The following is a 17682-nucleotide window of genomic DNA, read 5'->3' as shown; positions in this document are numbered from 1 at the left end:
CTTGGTTTAAATTGACTTTGTAAACACTCTAATTTTGATAATGCACATTTGAAAAAGTGTGTTTACGGGATCTATTTATATAAAGTTAAGATATCTAATCATATAATTTCAAAGTTAAGATAATAATTGTCAGTTAAAGCAATATTAGAAGGTCATGTCTTTCTATATATTATGCTTTCTAGTACTTTAATTAATTTTGACTTAAGATGCCGTTGAGAAAAAAATAATAAATAATAAATAATTACCAATAACCGTACTTGAAAGTTTTAAAAAAATGAAAGTAACAAGTAAAAGAAAAGTTGAGTAGAGTAACTTCAATTCATTTGTTCTATTCTGAATTGTCACGAAGTAAAATATGACAAATAAATTGAAATGGAGATAATAGAAAGATAAAAAAAAAAAAATTCAAAAATTGGGTAATCTGGGAAGCATTAGAGTGTTACTGACACAAACAAAGATTTGATTAATTTGAGTTAGAAAATGTATATTATTAATTATTCATCAAAAGAGCTAAACTAGATCTTAACAGGATGGATCACGTGATTAGATTACTTAATAAGTGATTAAAACTTAGGCATGTGATTTGCACGTGATCTCCTGTATGAGCCCCACATAACATAGGATGATTTAAAGGGAATTTCCTCATCCTCATTTTATTTTCTTCAATTTTTTATTTGAATGAATAAACAAATAGAATAATTTATCTAACTACGTCACCAACACGATTGTGGTGGAGTGACAAGTGCTCCTTCACTCTTAATCAGAAGTTTCAGATTCGAGTCTCCCTGGATACAAAATCACATTTGTTAGAAAGTGTTTTACCTCTAGGATGTTCCAACACAAATCCAAATTTAATCGGGCTCTAACGTGGTACCGGACACCGAGTGAGAAATAAATAAAATGAAAATATATCTAACTATGCTATTTCAAATATTATAAAAGATTATTTTTATGAAAAAGCAAAATAATCACCAAATAACCATCAAAGTTTATATTCTAATCTACTAGATTAACGAGGATCTTTAAAAAATAATAATGTAAGTACCTGTAATCAATAAATCATTCATCTCGAATCCATGATTCTTATATCCCTTCAAGTAGGATTGTTTGACTCTTTCTCAAATCCTCTATGAATATCGGAATATTTCATGCATCGAACAGTTTTTTATGATGAAATAAATATCTCAATCAACATCAACAAAAATATAAGGTGTCCAAATTATCATTAATGAAAATTCATTTTCACCCAAAAATGAAAAAAAAAACAATTTTTTTTTTTTTTTGGATTTGTAGCATTATAATATTAGAAAAAAAGTTGGTCAACTCATGAATCTAGAGATGGTATGGCAGACAGTTATTAAAATATTGCAAGAGTGACAGTTGTATACTGGCTGTGTGGTTGTGTTAGTTAGCTAGCTATTTCAATTCCCTAAGCTTCCAACTTTAATGTCACAACACAACTTGTTTCCAAAAAAAATTCATTACTACACACTCACTCACCTCAACAGACCTAAAAGTTCCAAAATCTTGAAAAACACAAAAACCCCATCTTCAAAATCACACTTCTCATTCACCTTTTTCCCAAATTTTACTTTTTTGTTCATCTTGTACACATCAGGTATGGCCTTTTTTGGCTTTGTTTCAGCTCAATTTGACAAGAAAATGAGTTTTTTCCATATGGGGTTTTTGTTTTCAGTCTTGTAATGTTGTATTTTTGAGTAAAAATGTGTTCTTGATAAAGGGTTGTTCTTGTTTTCTGCTAGCATTGTGTGTGATTTCTCAGTTTTTTGTCATTGGATTTTGTTTCTTTTGTCTTGTTTTCTGAGCTGTATTTTTGAGTAAAAATGTGTTCTTGGAAAAGGGTTGTTCTTGTTTTCTGCTAGCTTTGTGTGATTTCTCAGTTTTTGGTCATTGGATTTTGTTTCTTTTGTCCCAATTGACTGTTTCTGAGTTGTATATTTGAATAAAAATGGTTTCTTTAAAAGGGTTGTTGTTGTTTTCTGCTAGCATTGTGTGTTTTCTCAGTTTTTCGTCATTGGGTTTTGCTTCTTTTACCCCAATAGACTGTTTCTTGATTAGCTGTGGTGGAAATAAATCTATACAAGTTGAAGATGGAAGGGTTTTTGAATCTGATTTTGGGGATTCTGATGTGGTGTTGTCTACAAATTCACTTATAACAGTGTCAAATAATGAAAATGGTTTGTTGTCTGAACTTCATAATTCTGCTAGATTGTTTACTAAAAGTTCAGTGTATTCTATTAGTACAAAGCAGATTGGTAGACATTGGTTAAGGTTGCATTTTTATCCTGTTAAGAATAATGAGCACAACCTAAAATCAGCTGTTTTTTCTGTTGTGGCTAATGGGATTACATTGCTTCATGAGTTTTCCTTTTCAAGATTGGGGAAAAAGGAACCTTTGTTGAAGGAATACGTAATCGAAATAGGTGGATCGAGTAGTTCGGGTGATTTAGTACTTACATTATCTCCAGTTAGTGGCTCAGTTGCATTTATCAATGGGATAGAGGTGGTCTCTATGCCTGAGGGTCAGTTTGATTTCAGTGCTGTCCCAATTCCGAGGGGGCCAGGTTTTGTTGTTCCGTCCTCGGTTGCTTTAGAGACAGCTTATAGAGTGAATATGGGAGGTCCAAAATTGACTCCAAGAAATGACACTTTGTGGAGGATGTGGAATTCAGATCATACATTTCTTGTTAATCCTGCTAGTGCTCAGAAGGTCAGTACAGATCCAAAATCAGTCAAGTATCCAGCGGGTGAGTCGGTTGATATTGCACCGAATTGGGTGTATGCCACTGCACAAGAAATGGCAGATGCCAAAGTAATAGATCAAAAGTTCAACATTACATGGACGTTTCCAGTCGAAGATGGATTTATTTACTTCGTTAGGATGCATTTCTGTGATTTTGTTAGTCTCTCTCTTAACAATTTGATCTTCGATGTGTACATCAATAACCAAACTGCTGTGGAATCATTGGATATCTCAACAAAGACAATGGCTTTGTCAGCTGCTTACTTTGTGGATTTTGTAGTGAATATGTCAACGGGCTCGAATAAACTTTTCGTTCAAGTTGGTCCTTCTAATTTGAGGATTACTCCAGCCAATGCTATTCTAAATGGTTTGGAGATAATGAAAATGAGCAATCCCAGTAGCAGCCTCGATGGAAAATTTGTCGGATATTCCAGCGATTCCGAAAGATCAAATACTAAGAGACATGTAATGCTAATAGTTTTTGCTAGCTTAGGAAGTTTAGCAGGTTTATTGCTCATTGCAGCGTCCTGTTTTCTCTGTTTCGTTTGTTTCCATAAGCCAAAGATGGTGAAACAAAAATCTTTATCATGGTTATCTTTTCCAAATCATATTGGAATTTCAGAAACTAAAATCTCAGCAGGTAGTTTTGCTTCAACAACACCTTCACGGACGTTGGGGCGTATCTTCGCATTCTCTGAGATTCGTGAAGCTACGAAGGACTTTGATGAGAGCTTGGTCATTGGTGTTGGTGGCTTTGGCAAAGTTTATAAAGGAGTGCTAGAAAATGGGGTAATGGTTGCTGTAAAGAGGGGAAATAGCAAGTCTCAACAAGGACTTGTCGAATTCAGGACAGAAATCGAGATGTTATCTAAGCTACGCCACAGACACCTGGTTTCTTTAATTGGCTACTGTGAGGAGCTAAATGAGATGATCCTTGTATATGAATTCATGGCAGGCGGACCGCTCAGAAAGCACTTATACGGATCAGATTTTCCTCATCTTTCTTGGAAACAAAGACTAGAAATTTGCATTGGAGCTGCGAAAGGATTGCATTATCTTCACACTGGTGCAGCTGAGTGCATCATCCACCGTGATGTCAAGACTACCAACATTTTATTGGATGAGAATCTCACAGCAAAAGTGGCTGATTTTGGTTTATCAAAATTTGGCCCCGCGTTGGATCAAACTCATGTAAGCACAGCCGTGAAGGGAAGTTTTGGTTACCTCGATCCAGAGTATTATCGTAGACAGCAACTGACAGAGAAGTCTGATGTCTATTCATTTGGAGTAGTACTCATGGAAGTCCTATGTGCACGGTCAGCAATCAATCCTTCACTCCCACGAGAACAAGTAAACATAGCCGAGTGGGCAATGCATTGGCAAAAGAAGGGACAATTGGAGCACATAATCGATCCTTATCTTGCAGGAAAAGTGAGCATTGATTCACTCAGGAAATATGGTGAAACCGCGGAGAAGTGTTTGGCTGAGTATGGTGTTGAAAGACCATCGATGGGGGACGTTCTTTGGAATCTTGAATACGTTCTTAACTTGCAAGCTGCTGCCAGACAATCTTTAGAAGATGAAAATAGCAATGCCATACCAGATATACCTTACTCGATTCCCCGTGTTGAGTCGGGAGAGGCTGATGAAATCGACATTGTTAGCCATGGTGAATCAGATGTAACAACTTCATCTGGAGTGTTCTCTCAGATAATGAATCCAAAAGGAAGGTAAAGAAGAAGCTTGTGTTTGTGAAGAAAAAAAAAATTGAAATTGTGGTTATAGTATTTTTTTTTTCATACTATAAGTAGATTTATACCTTATATTATCAATCTCAGGATGAAAATCCCTTGATGCATTTTTATGTATGGCTTTACACAGCTTACATTATGAATCAATTGTAGTAATGCTCATGTTGTAATTGTCATTTGATGTCTTCTCAAGATTCTTCAAGTTGTGTATTTTTCTTCTTCTTTCATTTCCTTTCGATGATGTTTGGGTCAGTTTGTGTGCAATTCATCTAATTTTACAAGGTACTGACAGTGACGGAGCTACTTGTTTCTCGGGGTGTCTAACTGAACACCCTTTGTCGGAAAAAAAAATCATATATACAAGTAAAATGAAACACAATGTGATTAAATAACATATTTTGGACACCCTTAACATAACAAGCTATTATAGCCTAGTGCAGGGGCGGATCTAGGATTTGGAGGTCGTGGGTGCCACAACGTTCAAGTAAGATAAAATGATCGGTTACTTTAATTTGGGTTACAATTCAGGTTACTGATATTTTTTATTTTTATAAACAAATCGATCAAATATGCATGTTAGTAATATTTTCTTTTAGATATTTTGAGATTAGAGATAACTAAACAATTCAATTTTTTTCCCTTTTTGGAATTAGATGTCTTATTCGCTGAAACTTTGAGAAAAAAAAGATTTTTCACATTAAAATTTGAGCTTGTATAAACCATCTAATAGTATTAACATAATATATTCATATTACATTGACTTTATGTGTTATTGGAGATATTTAGTAGGGGAAGAATAAAAATTGTAGTTTCTGCCTAGTCATCTTACTTAGCAAGAAAGTCGGTGAAGATGTGAAAGAACCTTTAAAAAAAAATTAAAAAAAGCTCTAATAATAATATTCATCATTTTTAAAACATATTTTTAAAAACTACTATTTAAATATATTCTTAATAATATTTATTTGACGTTCATAATTCAGTACTCATTAATTGATAAAAATAAACATGTAACACCCATATCAAGAGATTAATAATTAGTGCAAGAGAAAGTAAAAAAAAAAATTAATCATGAAAAAGAGTTAATTTGAATAAATAAAGAATAGTAAATAAATAAGAATGAATGGAGAAAAATAAAATTAAGCCCTTTACATACTAATGAAAAAGAAAAGAAGAACTAAAAATTAATCATGAAAATGAGTCAATTTGAATTAATAAAGAATAGTAACTAAATAAGAATGAATGGAGGAAAAAAATAATTTAAGCCCTTTACATACTAATGAAAAAGACAAAAAAGAAAAGTAAAGAAGTAAAGGAGCAAGCAAAAAAATAAGTGTTGGCAGTGAGGTTCGAACCGGCGTTGGCTGTGTGGTAGACCAACTCCTTCGCCAATTGAGCTGTTCCGCATTTCAGTCACTAGGTGGCAAAAGTAATACATATTGAATTATTATGAATTTATACATATATAAACGACGTTTTTTCCGAGATCACTGGGTGCCGTGGCACCCCCACCTGTCCACGTATATCCGCCCCTGGCCTAGTGGTTTCAGACATTTCAAATGAGGCAGCACTTGCATGTTTGAATCTCACTAGTAGCAATTGTTTTTTCCATTTTTTAAAAAGAGTTTTTGTTGTGCAATTTTTGGATACCCTTCGTGAATTTTTTTTATTTTTTTTCATTCTTATTAAATAACATATTTTGGACACTTTTATCATAACAAGCTATTATAGCCCAAATTATCCATTTAAAAAAATTGCATTTAATTATCTAATTAGTAATTTGATTTTGATTGTATATTAGACGTAGGAAAAATCAATTTAAGACATGTTATGAAAGGTGTTATCTTCAGAGTAGTTTTTTATTCTGATTATATAATCAACACAAAACAAATCAATTTATGAAAGGTTTTATCTTCAAAATAGAATTTCATTATGATTTTGTATAACAATCCAGAAAATATTGATTTAAGACACGTTATAAATAACGCTATCTTCCAAGTAGATTTTTACCATTGGTCCAAATAAAAAAATGACGTCTTACTCTAAAAATACAATGAATCACTTAAAAATAAACTCTTAAATCTTTCTGAGTATTTTAAGAAAAAAATACTTAACTAAAACAAATTTAAATGATTTGTTATATATATAACTAACATATTTTTTCAGGAATAGATGTGCATTTTCATAATAAAAAAAATACATGTGTATTCTTTAAAGAATTACTATATGTTAGTAAAATATTTTCAGAGAATATTGTGTCTTAGTCCAAAAAGTATATATTAAAATTTTGAATTACTGGTAAATAAATAGCAACAATTATTTCATGTCCCTACATATCATGCAATCACAAATGTGATTATTGATTACAATAAATAGAAATTTAAAGGAGACTGAAAAAATTATGGAAAAAAAACACTTGGGGATCCACTTGGTCTACATATTTTCGAGGTTTTTTTTTCCGGGGGAAATAAGTAATTAATGTTGAGGATAAAATAGTTTTAATTTTTATTTTTCTTGATATATTAAAAGTGACACTTATACTAAAATTATAAGAACACATATTTTTTTCTATTTAAATGAATATAATATTACATATATTGGCAGTATTATATATTCATTTTTATTGTATGCAATATTTTATATTGACGTGACACACACGTATACACGTACACTTTAGTATAATTGAATTGATTGTAGCGTATTACATAGAGCCGTCAATATGGGCTAGGCCTGTTGGGCCGGCCTGGCCTAACCCGGGATTTAATAGGGCTGGGCTAAAAAATTTGGAGCCCATTTAAAAAAAAAAGCTTTTTAGCCCGGTCTGAATAAGCCTGCTGATTTGTGGGGCCTGAGAAATATAGGTAGGGCCGGCCCGTGGGCTAATACAAATTAATTAAAAAGTATAATATAATATTAAAATTTAAAATTAAAGAGATCCAAACTCAAAATCTATTTAAAGTTTTTTAGGAAATCACTAAGTATAGTAGTTGCATCCACCATGAAAATGTCCAAACACTTGTTGCTACTCGAAACTGGTTACATGGTTTTTCTCAAACTGGTAATATATTTTTGTGTACATTTAAATATTATAATTCTCAATTTAGTTATTTTTAATATTTAACTAATTGAAACCTCATATAAATTGCATATGAAAATGAAGATGTTAAGACAACCTTCCCACAAGTTGATTCAGATATGCTTGATGAAGATGATCATGAAGTTGTTAAATACGCCATAGGTTTCATGAAGTGTTAGATACGCCATAAGTTTCATGATTTTTTAAGGAGTTTATTTTTTACATTTTTATGATTGGAATATTGTCATATTTTTTGTGTTTTATTGTGATCATTGCGAAACAGTTAGGTTAATATTTATATTTAGATATTTATACTTTTACTTGAAAAAAACTTAATAAATATTATAAAGATAATTTTATTTGTGGATTTGATTAACAAGTAGTAACATTAACACTATGTAATATTGTTTTGTCGATATTTATGATAATATTTTTAAATTATAATTTATAATTTAATTTAATAATTATAAAAAAAATATATAACTTTTTAAAAAGTGGGCTGGCCCGGCAAGCCTGTAGCCCACGTACTTGTGGGTTGGGCCGACCGTTTTCAGGCCCACACCAAAAATGGGCTAGCCTGGCCTGGCCCGTAAAATGTCAAAGCCTGTATGGGTTAGCCCGGATGGAGTGGGCTAGCCCATATTGACAGCTCTAGTATTACACAACACTTCTTTTAATACAAACTTACCTTGCATTTGACTTTAAAGCAATCTCATTTTAACACGATTTACAATATTTTTCGATACGTAGAAGTTATCTGGCACATCAAATAGGAGGTAATATATTGAAACCATACCTGGAACAAAGCGTGTTAAGAAATACTTCTTTCTATGAGTCTTATACGTTATGAATCTATATAGTTAGACCTATGATATGAATATTTAACAGAACATGAAAAAAAAAAGTACATAAAAGTTTATTGGGTTCTGAATCAATTGGGATATTTTTTTTTTTTTTTTTTTTTTTTTTTGTGTGTGTTAAGGATTCCATTAATATGTACAAAATATTAAAATTAGAACTCAACTATTAACATATGAAGTCGTCGTTCTAAAATTAGAATTCATAAATTTAAAATTATGACTCCGCCTATAATACACCAAGTAACTCTATTTATCAAGATTGAAAAGATGAAACAAAATTAATTTACATTTTTGTCTCCACTAGTTTTCTTTTTCTTCTTCTAGTACATCGATTAGTGTGCAAGTATTCTGGATAAAATTTTAACTTGCGATAACAGACTAGTTATTATCTTTGAGATTACGCATTAATATTTATTAAAAAATTACATTTAATTATCTAATAAGTAATTTGTCTTTGATTGTATAATAGACACAGGAAAAATCAATTGAAATCACATTATGAAATACATTATCTTCAAAGTAATTTTCCATTCTGGTTGTATAATAAACACAAAAAAAATCAATTTAAGACATGTTATGAAAGATGCTATCTTCAAAGAAGAATTTCATTATGATTTTGTATAATAAATACATAAAAAAATTGATTTAGGAAACATTATGAATGACGTTATCTTCCAAGTAGATTTTTATCATTGGTCCAAATAGAAAAATAACGTCTTACTCTGAAAATATAATGAATTATTTAAATAGAAATTCTAAAGAACTATTAAATCTTTCAAGTAGTTAAAGTTATACTCATATTAGTATAACTCTTTTATATGAGAATTGAACACGTATATTTTGTGTTAATTAAATTGAGGTAACATATACGTGCAACACGCATATACTAAAATTATAAAAAAACATATTTTTGTTGTTTAAATGAATATAACATTACATACATTGTAACTTCTGTTGCAGTATTATATACTTCATTCTTATTGTATGAAATACTTTATATTAACGTGACACACACGTACACTAAATTAATATAACTGAATTGATTGTAGCGGATTACACAACTCTTTTTAGTATAAATACAAATATATCATTGTTGACTTTTTAACAACATCATTTCAACACGATTTATGATATTTGTCGATATATAGAAGTTAATCTTCACATTTAATAGAATGTATCAAGTTCAGATCATAGGTGCAACAAATCATAATAGGAAATACTTCTCTCTAATGAGTTTTATACGTTATAAATTTAGATAATCGAAACTTTAACACGAGTATTGTACTGAACATGAAAAAAGAAGTAAATAAAAGTTAAATCACTTCATTAGTGTCTTTTCACTTTTTATTTTTTCAATTTTTTTATGTTTGATTGATTTAAATATTTATTTGAATGATCTTATTTTCCTATATAAAATTTAAAAAAAAAACATTTTTCAAAATTCTCGATAAACCACAACTCGAGACATGACACTCGATCCCGACCCCAACCTCGACCTCGAAAGTAACTCCTAATATAGTATTTTCAAGTAAGAAAAAACATTTTTCAAAACTCTCTATAATCTCAACTCGAGACATGACACTCAATCCTGACCCCCCTGCCTCGAATGTAACTCCTAATTATAGTATTTTCGAGTCTGATATCACAATATTTTCTCAGATTATATCTAAATAAATAAACCACTTATAATAAAACAAACTATATATTACTGCATGCTTCTTTAAAACCATAAACAATTTTTTTTTTACACAATTGTCCCATTTTAGTCCCTTCCTCCTCTTTCTCTTCTGCACTCTGCTCTCAGTCACCTTGTTCTTCATTTTTTTTCTTGATTATAACTTACTAAAAACAGCACAATCTCTTAATATTCCTTCAGTTAAGCATACCCATTTTGTCAAAATCTTTTCTTGGGAGTTTACAGTTCTGTAGAGAGATTTTTTTTGTGTTTTGGTTGTGAATCAACTGGGTTTTTTGAGTTTTTTCAATGGGACCTATAAGGGGGTTAAAGAGGAAGAAGAAGGTGGAGAAAGATGTTGACCAATATACCCCTTTACTTTCTTCGTTATCTCATGTTTGTCCTTCAGATTGGTGGGTCGACTTCTCCAAAAGGATTTCTGGTAACTAAATTTTGATTCTTGATTTGTGTTTTTTTGCTTCATGTTTAATGTTTGATGCTGCATTTTTGTTGTGTTTGTTGTTGGTTGTGTTTATCGTCTTTTAGAGGAAATTTTGGGTCAGCTTTGAGTGATTTTTTTCGATAATCGTGGTGTTCGGTGAAGCTACGTATCAAATAACAGAGTTATCAGGTAACTCTGCCACCAAGGTTTGGATAGATGGAAGATATCACTTAGTGGTTTTGCCTTGAGGCTTGAATGGATTGAAGAAATCAATTAAGGAGTCGTTTGGTAGAGTGTATAAGAATAGTAGTGTAGTGATAATGTTGAGATTACTAATGCTGTGATTTGTTATGCTGAATTGATATGTTTGGTTTGGTGTTATTAAGGGTAGTTTTGTCTTTATCCATTGTATTACTAATACCATGGTTTGTTCATGGCTAAAAATCCTACCAAACAAAAGATTGAATAATACCATGACTAATACATGTATTAGATTCTGATTCTCTAATACACAAACGGCCCCTCGTTTGGTGTTGTATAGGGTGTATTAGTAATGCTGAATGATGAGATTAGTTATGCTTGAGATTATTTCTTATTCACGGTTTGGTTTGGTGTATTAAGGATAGTTATGTCTTTAATCATGCTTATCCATGCCTTAGTTATACATATGTTGATAATCCTATTAGATTCTCTAATACATCCTACCAAACGACCCCTTAGTGTTTTTGCATCCGGGATGTAAAACTGGGACCTCATAGGATACACTAGGCCAGACTCTTGGTGAAACTTTGAGTTATTTTAAATTGGTTTCTGCTCACTTCACATTTTATGAGTTTCTTTTCTTTCCTTGAACCATGAAAATGGCTAGTAGGGAAATCTCTCATTTATCTGAGAAAAAAGAAGAAATGAGGAGTGTGTTGGATTGTGTGGCTGTCTCATGTCAGGTGAAGTGATATTTTTTCTTTATTATCCAGGTTCACAACACGTCTCCTTACGTTAGAGCCTGATATTTTCTTCGGTTAAACACGTGAAAATATATGTTAGATGAGTGGTGGCAATGCAACTCGAACATAGAAAAATACAAGATTAGAGTTAATGGATTCAACCTTTAGGTTCTTACTATTGAACCTATTACATTTTTTTCAAAATCGTTGAGACTATGGGTTCAAAGATATTGCTTTCAGTTGAAACCTTTGATTATATGTACATATACCTGTGAACTTGAACCCAAGATCTCCCTGTTGGGTGATCTTTCATCTAAAAGCTTAAAGCTATCAGAAAGGATAATTTTATCTATTTACTTGGTATACAAAAGAGTGTTGGATGTTGGCTATACTTGTTCCAATTTATTGTTTCAAAGTGTCTTGTATTTGCTACATTCTCTTACAGCTGGTAAAGGCCTGGGACAAAGTCCTTCAGGTCGCCGGTTCGAGCCCCAGCAGGGCCACTGGAGGCATTACAAACCGGCCGCGTCTCCAGGGCCCCGTGGAACTAACCGTGGTGGACCCGCCTTGAAACAGCGGGACCCGGTGGGTACAGCTAGTCGGGTTCGCAAAGCGACGCCCGGAAACCACGGTAAAAAAATAAAATAAAATCTCAAGTGCATGAATATTTTTTTCCATGTAGTAATAGATGCATGTGATTTTTTCGAATGGTAAAAGATGAGGGTGAAAATTTTGGTTTCTGGATCCTGAAGTTATTTGTGACACTTTGAATACTCCTAGAATGAGATTAGCCACCAAAAGGGAGGAACTTGAAGCAATGAAAAAACTCAAAGAGCAAAGGGACAAGAGTTTATCTTTTATGATGAATAACTGATCCAAAGGATGGAAGTCAGGTTTACTTGGTTATACGAGTTTTACTTTTTCCAATGACATATTTATTAATCAACTGTAAAGATTTACATGATATGGTGCTCAGCGTGCATTATCATAGTTGAGAATCATTCACTAGTAGATGTTTGCTTTGGTCTTTTCCATTAGGTACAATTTACTAAACTCCTACTAACTTTGCATTATTCCCTTCCAATCGTTTAGCCTTCCTAAAATTTGTTGGGGCTAATACAATTGCTACATTTTAGTTTATTCTCTGTTGTTATTTGCTTATTTGGCCTTTTGTAGAAAGGACTGCATCATATCCTGATACCAAATGTAGAATTATTAAGTTTGCAGCATGCCGCTCACTTGAGCAGCTCTAAGAATGCAAATAGTTCTGTTTTCCTTGAAATAATTATAGGAAATTTAGATCAAAATGAGAGAATGTACCGGCATTGTATGCAGAGTAGCTTCCCTTGTCTTGTTAGAGGAAAACGAATGAAGTACAGGTCAACTGACCAAATATCCTGCAAAGGTTGATCAAAGTTCAAATCTTCTTAACCTATCTAAGTGAGTAATAGGCTGGTAGGATTTATCTGGTGACTTTACCTTGGAACATGCATCTGACTGAAATTGAATCAGTCTTTGCTTTTTCTCTTCACCAAACCGCACTGACAGATTAATGCATAATTCTAGATTATAGCAAAGAAAAACAATTGAGGACAAAAGATCAAACTGTGTAGGTTTAGGCTTTACAAATGAGTGAAGTGAAAACTTTGAATTCATAAGCTATGCTTAGTGATAGTTTGAAGTTTTGTGCTGCTTCTCTCTATTTCTATCTCCTCACGAGGAATACTAATTTGGAAGTGCTTTCTTTTGTTTTAACCCCTTTAGTTCTATGCTCTATCTCCCCTTTTAAGAGTAAAGGTCCAAAATTGCTCCTACACCATCCGAAATTGGTTAATGTTACCCTTTGTTCTACTTTAATACCCTCGCCATTAGAATATCGGCTTGTACTTACCCTTACAATTAGCGTAGCTCCGACATGGAATGACTGAACTCCATGTGTCAAGCGAAATAAGTTCAAAGGTGTGCCATGCGAAATAAGTTCAGTTTTTAAGTGGAGTAGAGTAGGGGGGATGAACCATCTTCCCCTGACTTTGGAAGGCTGCACTTGGCCTAAAGAGTTGGCTCCTGAGTCTTGACGGTTTATGGATCATAAAAGAAACTACCCTACATTATACTTCAGGTTGGATCTTCATTAGAAGTTCAAAACAAAACGAGATTTTTTCCCAATAATGAGGTAAGATTAGAACCAGTGTTTAGCGGAGGGAAAAGTTGCTCAAGTACTGGGCAAAATTTGACCATTTTCTCTCCTATTTTTAATAATGGTGATGCAGAGCCAACTTGTGAACCCCATGATTATTACACCGAGTTTCTGCTATGTCCCACTAGTGCAGGTAAGACAACTCTGTTCATCAAGGTTTAGGCTGATGGGAAGAAATCATTAGTATTTTTTTTGTCTCTGCCGGAATTTGAACCCCAGGTTGCCCGTGATTTTCACCCACTTAATGGACTGCTAGGTCATATTGATGGATGCTATGTCTAGCTTGACTATGAGCTTCCAAGCAGGTTCCTTTTTGTTTATATGTCCTTGCTTGAGATATTTCTGCTAGACTCTGTTATTTTATTGAAGAAGCAGTAATAGTGCTTATGGTCATTGATTCTGCAACTATAGATGTTGATGAGTGAAGATATGTAACTAGGGATGGAGAAATGGAAAAGAGACAAAAGGCAGGTAACTAAAGGATGGAACAAATGCATTGATGACTTTTATTTGAAGTATAATTCATATTGGAGCTCTCATTTCATTGCCTTGAGTCTTTTTCCTGAAATTGCACCCCTCTGTAAGGATTGGTTGGTTCAGCTATTGGGATGAAATTTTCGAGTGAAGACTTAGCAAATGGAGCTAATTTTACGCAGCAGTGTCTAAGACTGTTGCAGCTTAGCTTAATAGAGTAGTATTTTTCTTTTGGCTGTTTTAATCTAGCTTTAGGAGCTAAACTGATAAGTGGATTTGCCTTAGATAGCTGAAGAATGCATATGACCAAACATGCAAGTGTTTAGGGAGAGACTGGATACACATACAGAAGTGCTTCAGGATATTTTGAAGTAGCGGTGAAATGAAATGATGGTTATGTATATATGTAGCTCCTAAGCTTCTGCACTTTTAGTAGATGATGTCGAACATGATTGAAGAGAGTTTTCATCATTGTTGACAAGACGGTTTTGAAACAAAAGCTTGCAACTATAACCTCTTTCTTGCAAGTTCCATTTCTAGTTAGTTCTAGGTCCGAGAGATAAAGGGTCTTTTTTTTTTGTGCTTGAGATAATATTCATCAGTTAAAAGGCCTAACTTTGTGTTTCAGTATATTTGCGGCCATGAGATATGACCCCCTTTTTGTTTGTTGTTTCACAGGGACTTCAGTAGAGGAAGGAAATTCAGTTACATTTGAATCTATGTTCAAACTTTCAAGGAAGACATTCAGCTACATTTGTTCACTTGTGAAGGATGCTATGATGTCTAAACCTACGAACATAACTGATCTCAGCGGTAAGTTCTTGTCTCTAGATGACCGAGTTGCTGTTGCTTTGAGAAGGCTGAGTTCAGGCGACTCACTATCAATTGTTGGTGAGTCTCTTGGAATACACCAGTCTACTGTCTCTCAGATAACTTGGCGATTTGTGGAAGCCATGGAAGAAAGAGGCCTTCACCATATCCATTGGCCTACAAATCAAGATGACATGAAAGACATAAAGTCGAAATTTGAGAACATCCGAGGCCTTCCCAATTGTTGTGGTGCGGTTGATACCACACATATCATGTTTTGCCTCTCTACAGCTGATCCATCAAGTAAAGTCTGGTCCGATTTGGAAAAGAATCACAGTATGATTTTGCAAGCAATCGTCGACCCTGATATGAGATTCCTAGATGTTTTAGCTGGCTGGCCTGGTAGTCTAAGTGACTCTGAGGTGCTCAAAAGCTCAAGATTCTTCGAACTCACTGAAGAAGGAAAGAGGCTAAGTGGAGAGAAATTTAACCTCTCAAACGACACAGAACTAAGAGAATACATTGTTGGTGACTCAGGTTATCCCCTTTTGCCATGGCTTCTTACTCCTTACACAGGACGTGAACTTTCTGATCACCAAGCTGATTACAACAAGCGGCATTTTGCAACTAGGAAGGTGGCACAGAGGGCTTTGGCCAGGTTGAAAGATAAATGGAAGATCATTCAAGGAGTAATGTGGAGGCCCGATAAGCAAAAGTTACCGAGGATTATTCTTGTATGCTGCTTGCTGCACAACATTCTCATCGATTTAGATGATGGAGTTCAAGATGAAGTGCCAGTTACTCATCATCATGATCCTGACTATGGGCAACAAGTTGGTGATTCTACCGATAAATCTGCTTCAATTCAAAGAGAGAAACTTGCTCTCTACTTAGCTAACAAGCTTCCACCTAATGTCCCTTAGGTTGTTCTCCTCTCAACTGAGATATGCTCAACAATTCTTTGTAGTTCCAAAAGCTGGCAGAATAAGTGTCAGATTATGATCCATGTAGAGTTTTAAGTCAAGAAAAAGTACCATCTTGTGAAAAGACACCAACTATTAACAACTGTGAATTTTTATGATGTTAGTTATACTATCCAAAGGGAAGCTTTGTAGCAACGTTAAAGTTGTTTTCGTATAATCCATAGGTCAGGTTTGAGTCATGGAATAAGTCACTGATGCTTGAGTCAGGGTAGACTGCATATATCACACCCCCTTGGTGTGTGGCTCTACTTCGTACCTTTCATGAACGTGCGAGATGCTTTGTTTATCGGGCTGCCTTATACTGCCCAAATAAGTAGATCTTCTCTGAAAAGGAGAAAAGACATTGAAACTAGAATTTCTCACTGCTTCAATATGTGTGTTGCTTTCTTTTCTCCAACTTCTGAAATTCAACTACATACTCAGTGTAATTTTACAAATGGGGTCTGAGAAGGGTGATGTGTACACAGTGTCTGATAGACATCCGACTTCTAAAATGTGGTGTGTCATTTGTATAGTTAGATCGGGAGGTGAAGATGCATTTGGTTTTTCACTAGTATCTCATAAGTTATGTTCCGCACCTTTAAAGAACTTATACCTCACTAGACATAAGTTTGATTTGTTAATCCAAGTCACACTAAATGGGCTAAGGGGCCCAAAATGTATTTTGGGCTTAGCAGGTACTTGGACTTCAACTTGGGCTGCATTGACAACGTTATTAATTTTTGTATCAAACGACCCCTTAGTGTTTTCAAAATAGTGAACTTTTCAATTTGTTCGTTTTAATCTACCCCGTTACGTACTTTAAAGGAAGTGCAATTGATGGATATCTTGATTGAATAATATATTTTTTATCTTGTTATATCATGTTATTTACCATTTATTTTTGGTTACCAATCAATATAGAGTAACTTACGATTACATTTTAAATGATTTGATTGTATGTATATTTTCTGTATCTGTGCATAAAACTTAAACATTATATGTATATAGTTTCAAATTGTCTAATTACATAAGTAACATGTATGTAAGACTTTATTAAATAATATTTTCGAGCAAGCAATAATAAATGCATGATATATATTTGCTAACAAATCCTTATGTTATCTTAATTATAATTAATAAATTGATATGATTTGATGTAAATATCGAACGCGGACAAATATTTATCAATGTATCTAAAGTGGTCAACAAAGGATATTTATATTTGTTGTCTCAATTCAACTCACTTATATGTATATCAGTTTCATTATTAGGAGAAATATGTGCACATTCTAGATTGGTTTAATTTCTCTTTCAATGTAACTACCAATTTGAAACTTTGCAATACTCTTTTAAGAAAATACTACTTTTCTAAGTTATGTATATTGAGAGTGTATTTTATTTATATTATTAATATATTATAATTACATGTAGTTATCTTGAAAAACAATATGTTGATATAGATTTTGTCTAAATATAGTATATGTATCAAAAATTTATTAAATATCTATAAATATTTAACCGTAAACTTAATTATTATCTTACGTTAACTTTAGATCGTTGTAATTAAATCCTAGATCCGTCTCTCAAAAGAAAATTACTCCTTTTTATTTTTAACTAAAACATAATCTTCAAAGGCATTGATTAACTACCTTCTTTTTTCCTCTTTTTGTTTGAATTACTGTAAACTAATAAGGAAAATCCATGAATATCGAATATGACTTTTTCTT

General features: G+C 33.1%; 2 protein-coding genes across 2 annotated transcripts; both read left to right on the top strand.

Moving 5' to 3' along the window:
- The first annotated feature begins 1951 nt into the window (after positions 1-1951).
- On the top strand, positions 1952-4508 carry LOC125819622 (receptor-like protein kinase THESEUS 1). The gene has a single exon (XM_049499080.1). It carries the CDS (start codon positions 1970-1972, stop codon positions 4496-4498), a length of 2529 nt encoding a protein of 842 aa, XP_049355037.1. The 5' UTR covers positions 1952-1969; the 3' UTR covers positions 4499-4508.
- A 5654-nt stretch (positions 4509-10162) lies between these two features.
- On the top strand, positions 10163-16198 carry LOC125819638 (protein ALP1-like). Its single transcript, XM_049499099.1, has 2 exons — positions 10163-10565; positions 14859-16198. The coding sequence occupies exons 1-2, from the start codon at positions 10433-10435 to the stop codon at positions 15911-15913; spliced, it is 1188 nt and encodes a 395-aa protein (XP_049355056.1). The 5' UTR covers positions 10163-10432; the 3' UTR covers positions 15914-16198.
- The last annotated feature ends 1484 nt before the right edge of the window (positions 16199-17682 follow it).

This window comes from Solanum verrucosum, unplaced genomic scaffold (assembly GCF_900185275.1).
Source record: "Solanum verrucosum unplaced genomic scaffold, falcon-dt-bn FXZP01000255.1, whole genome shotgun sequence".
Classification (NCBI taxonomy): Eukaryota; Viridiplantae; Streptophyta; class Magnoliopsida; order Solanales; family Solanaceae; genus Solanum; species Solanum verrucosum.
The sequence above is the reverse complement of the archived record's forward strand: the minus strand, read 5'-3'. Positions and strand labels throughout refer to the sequence as shown.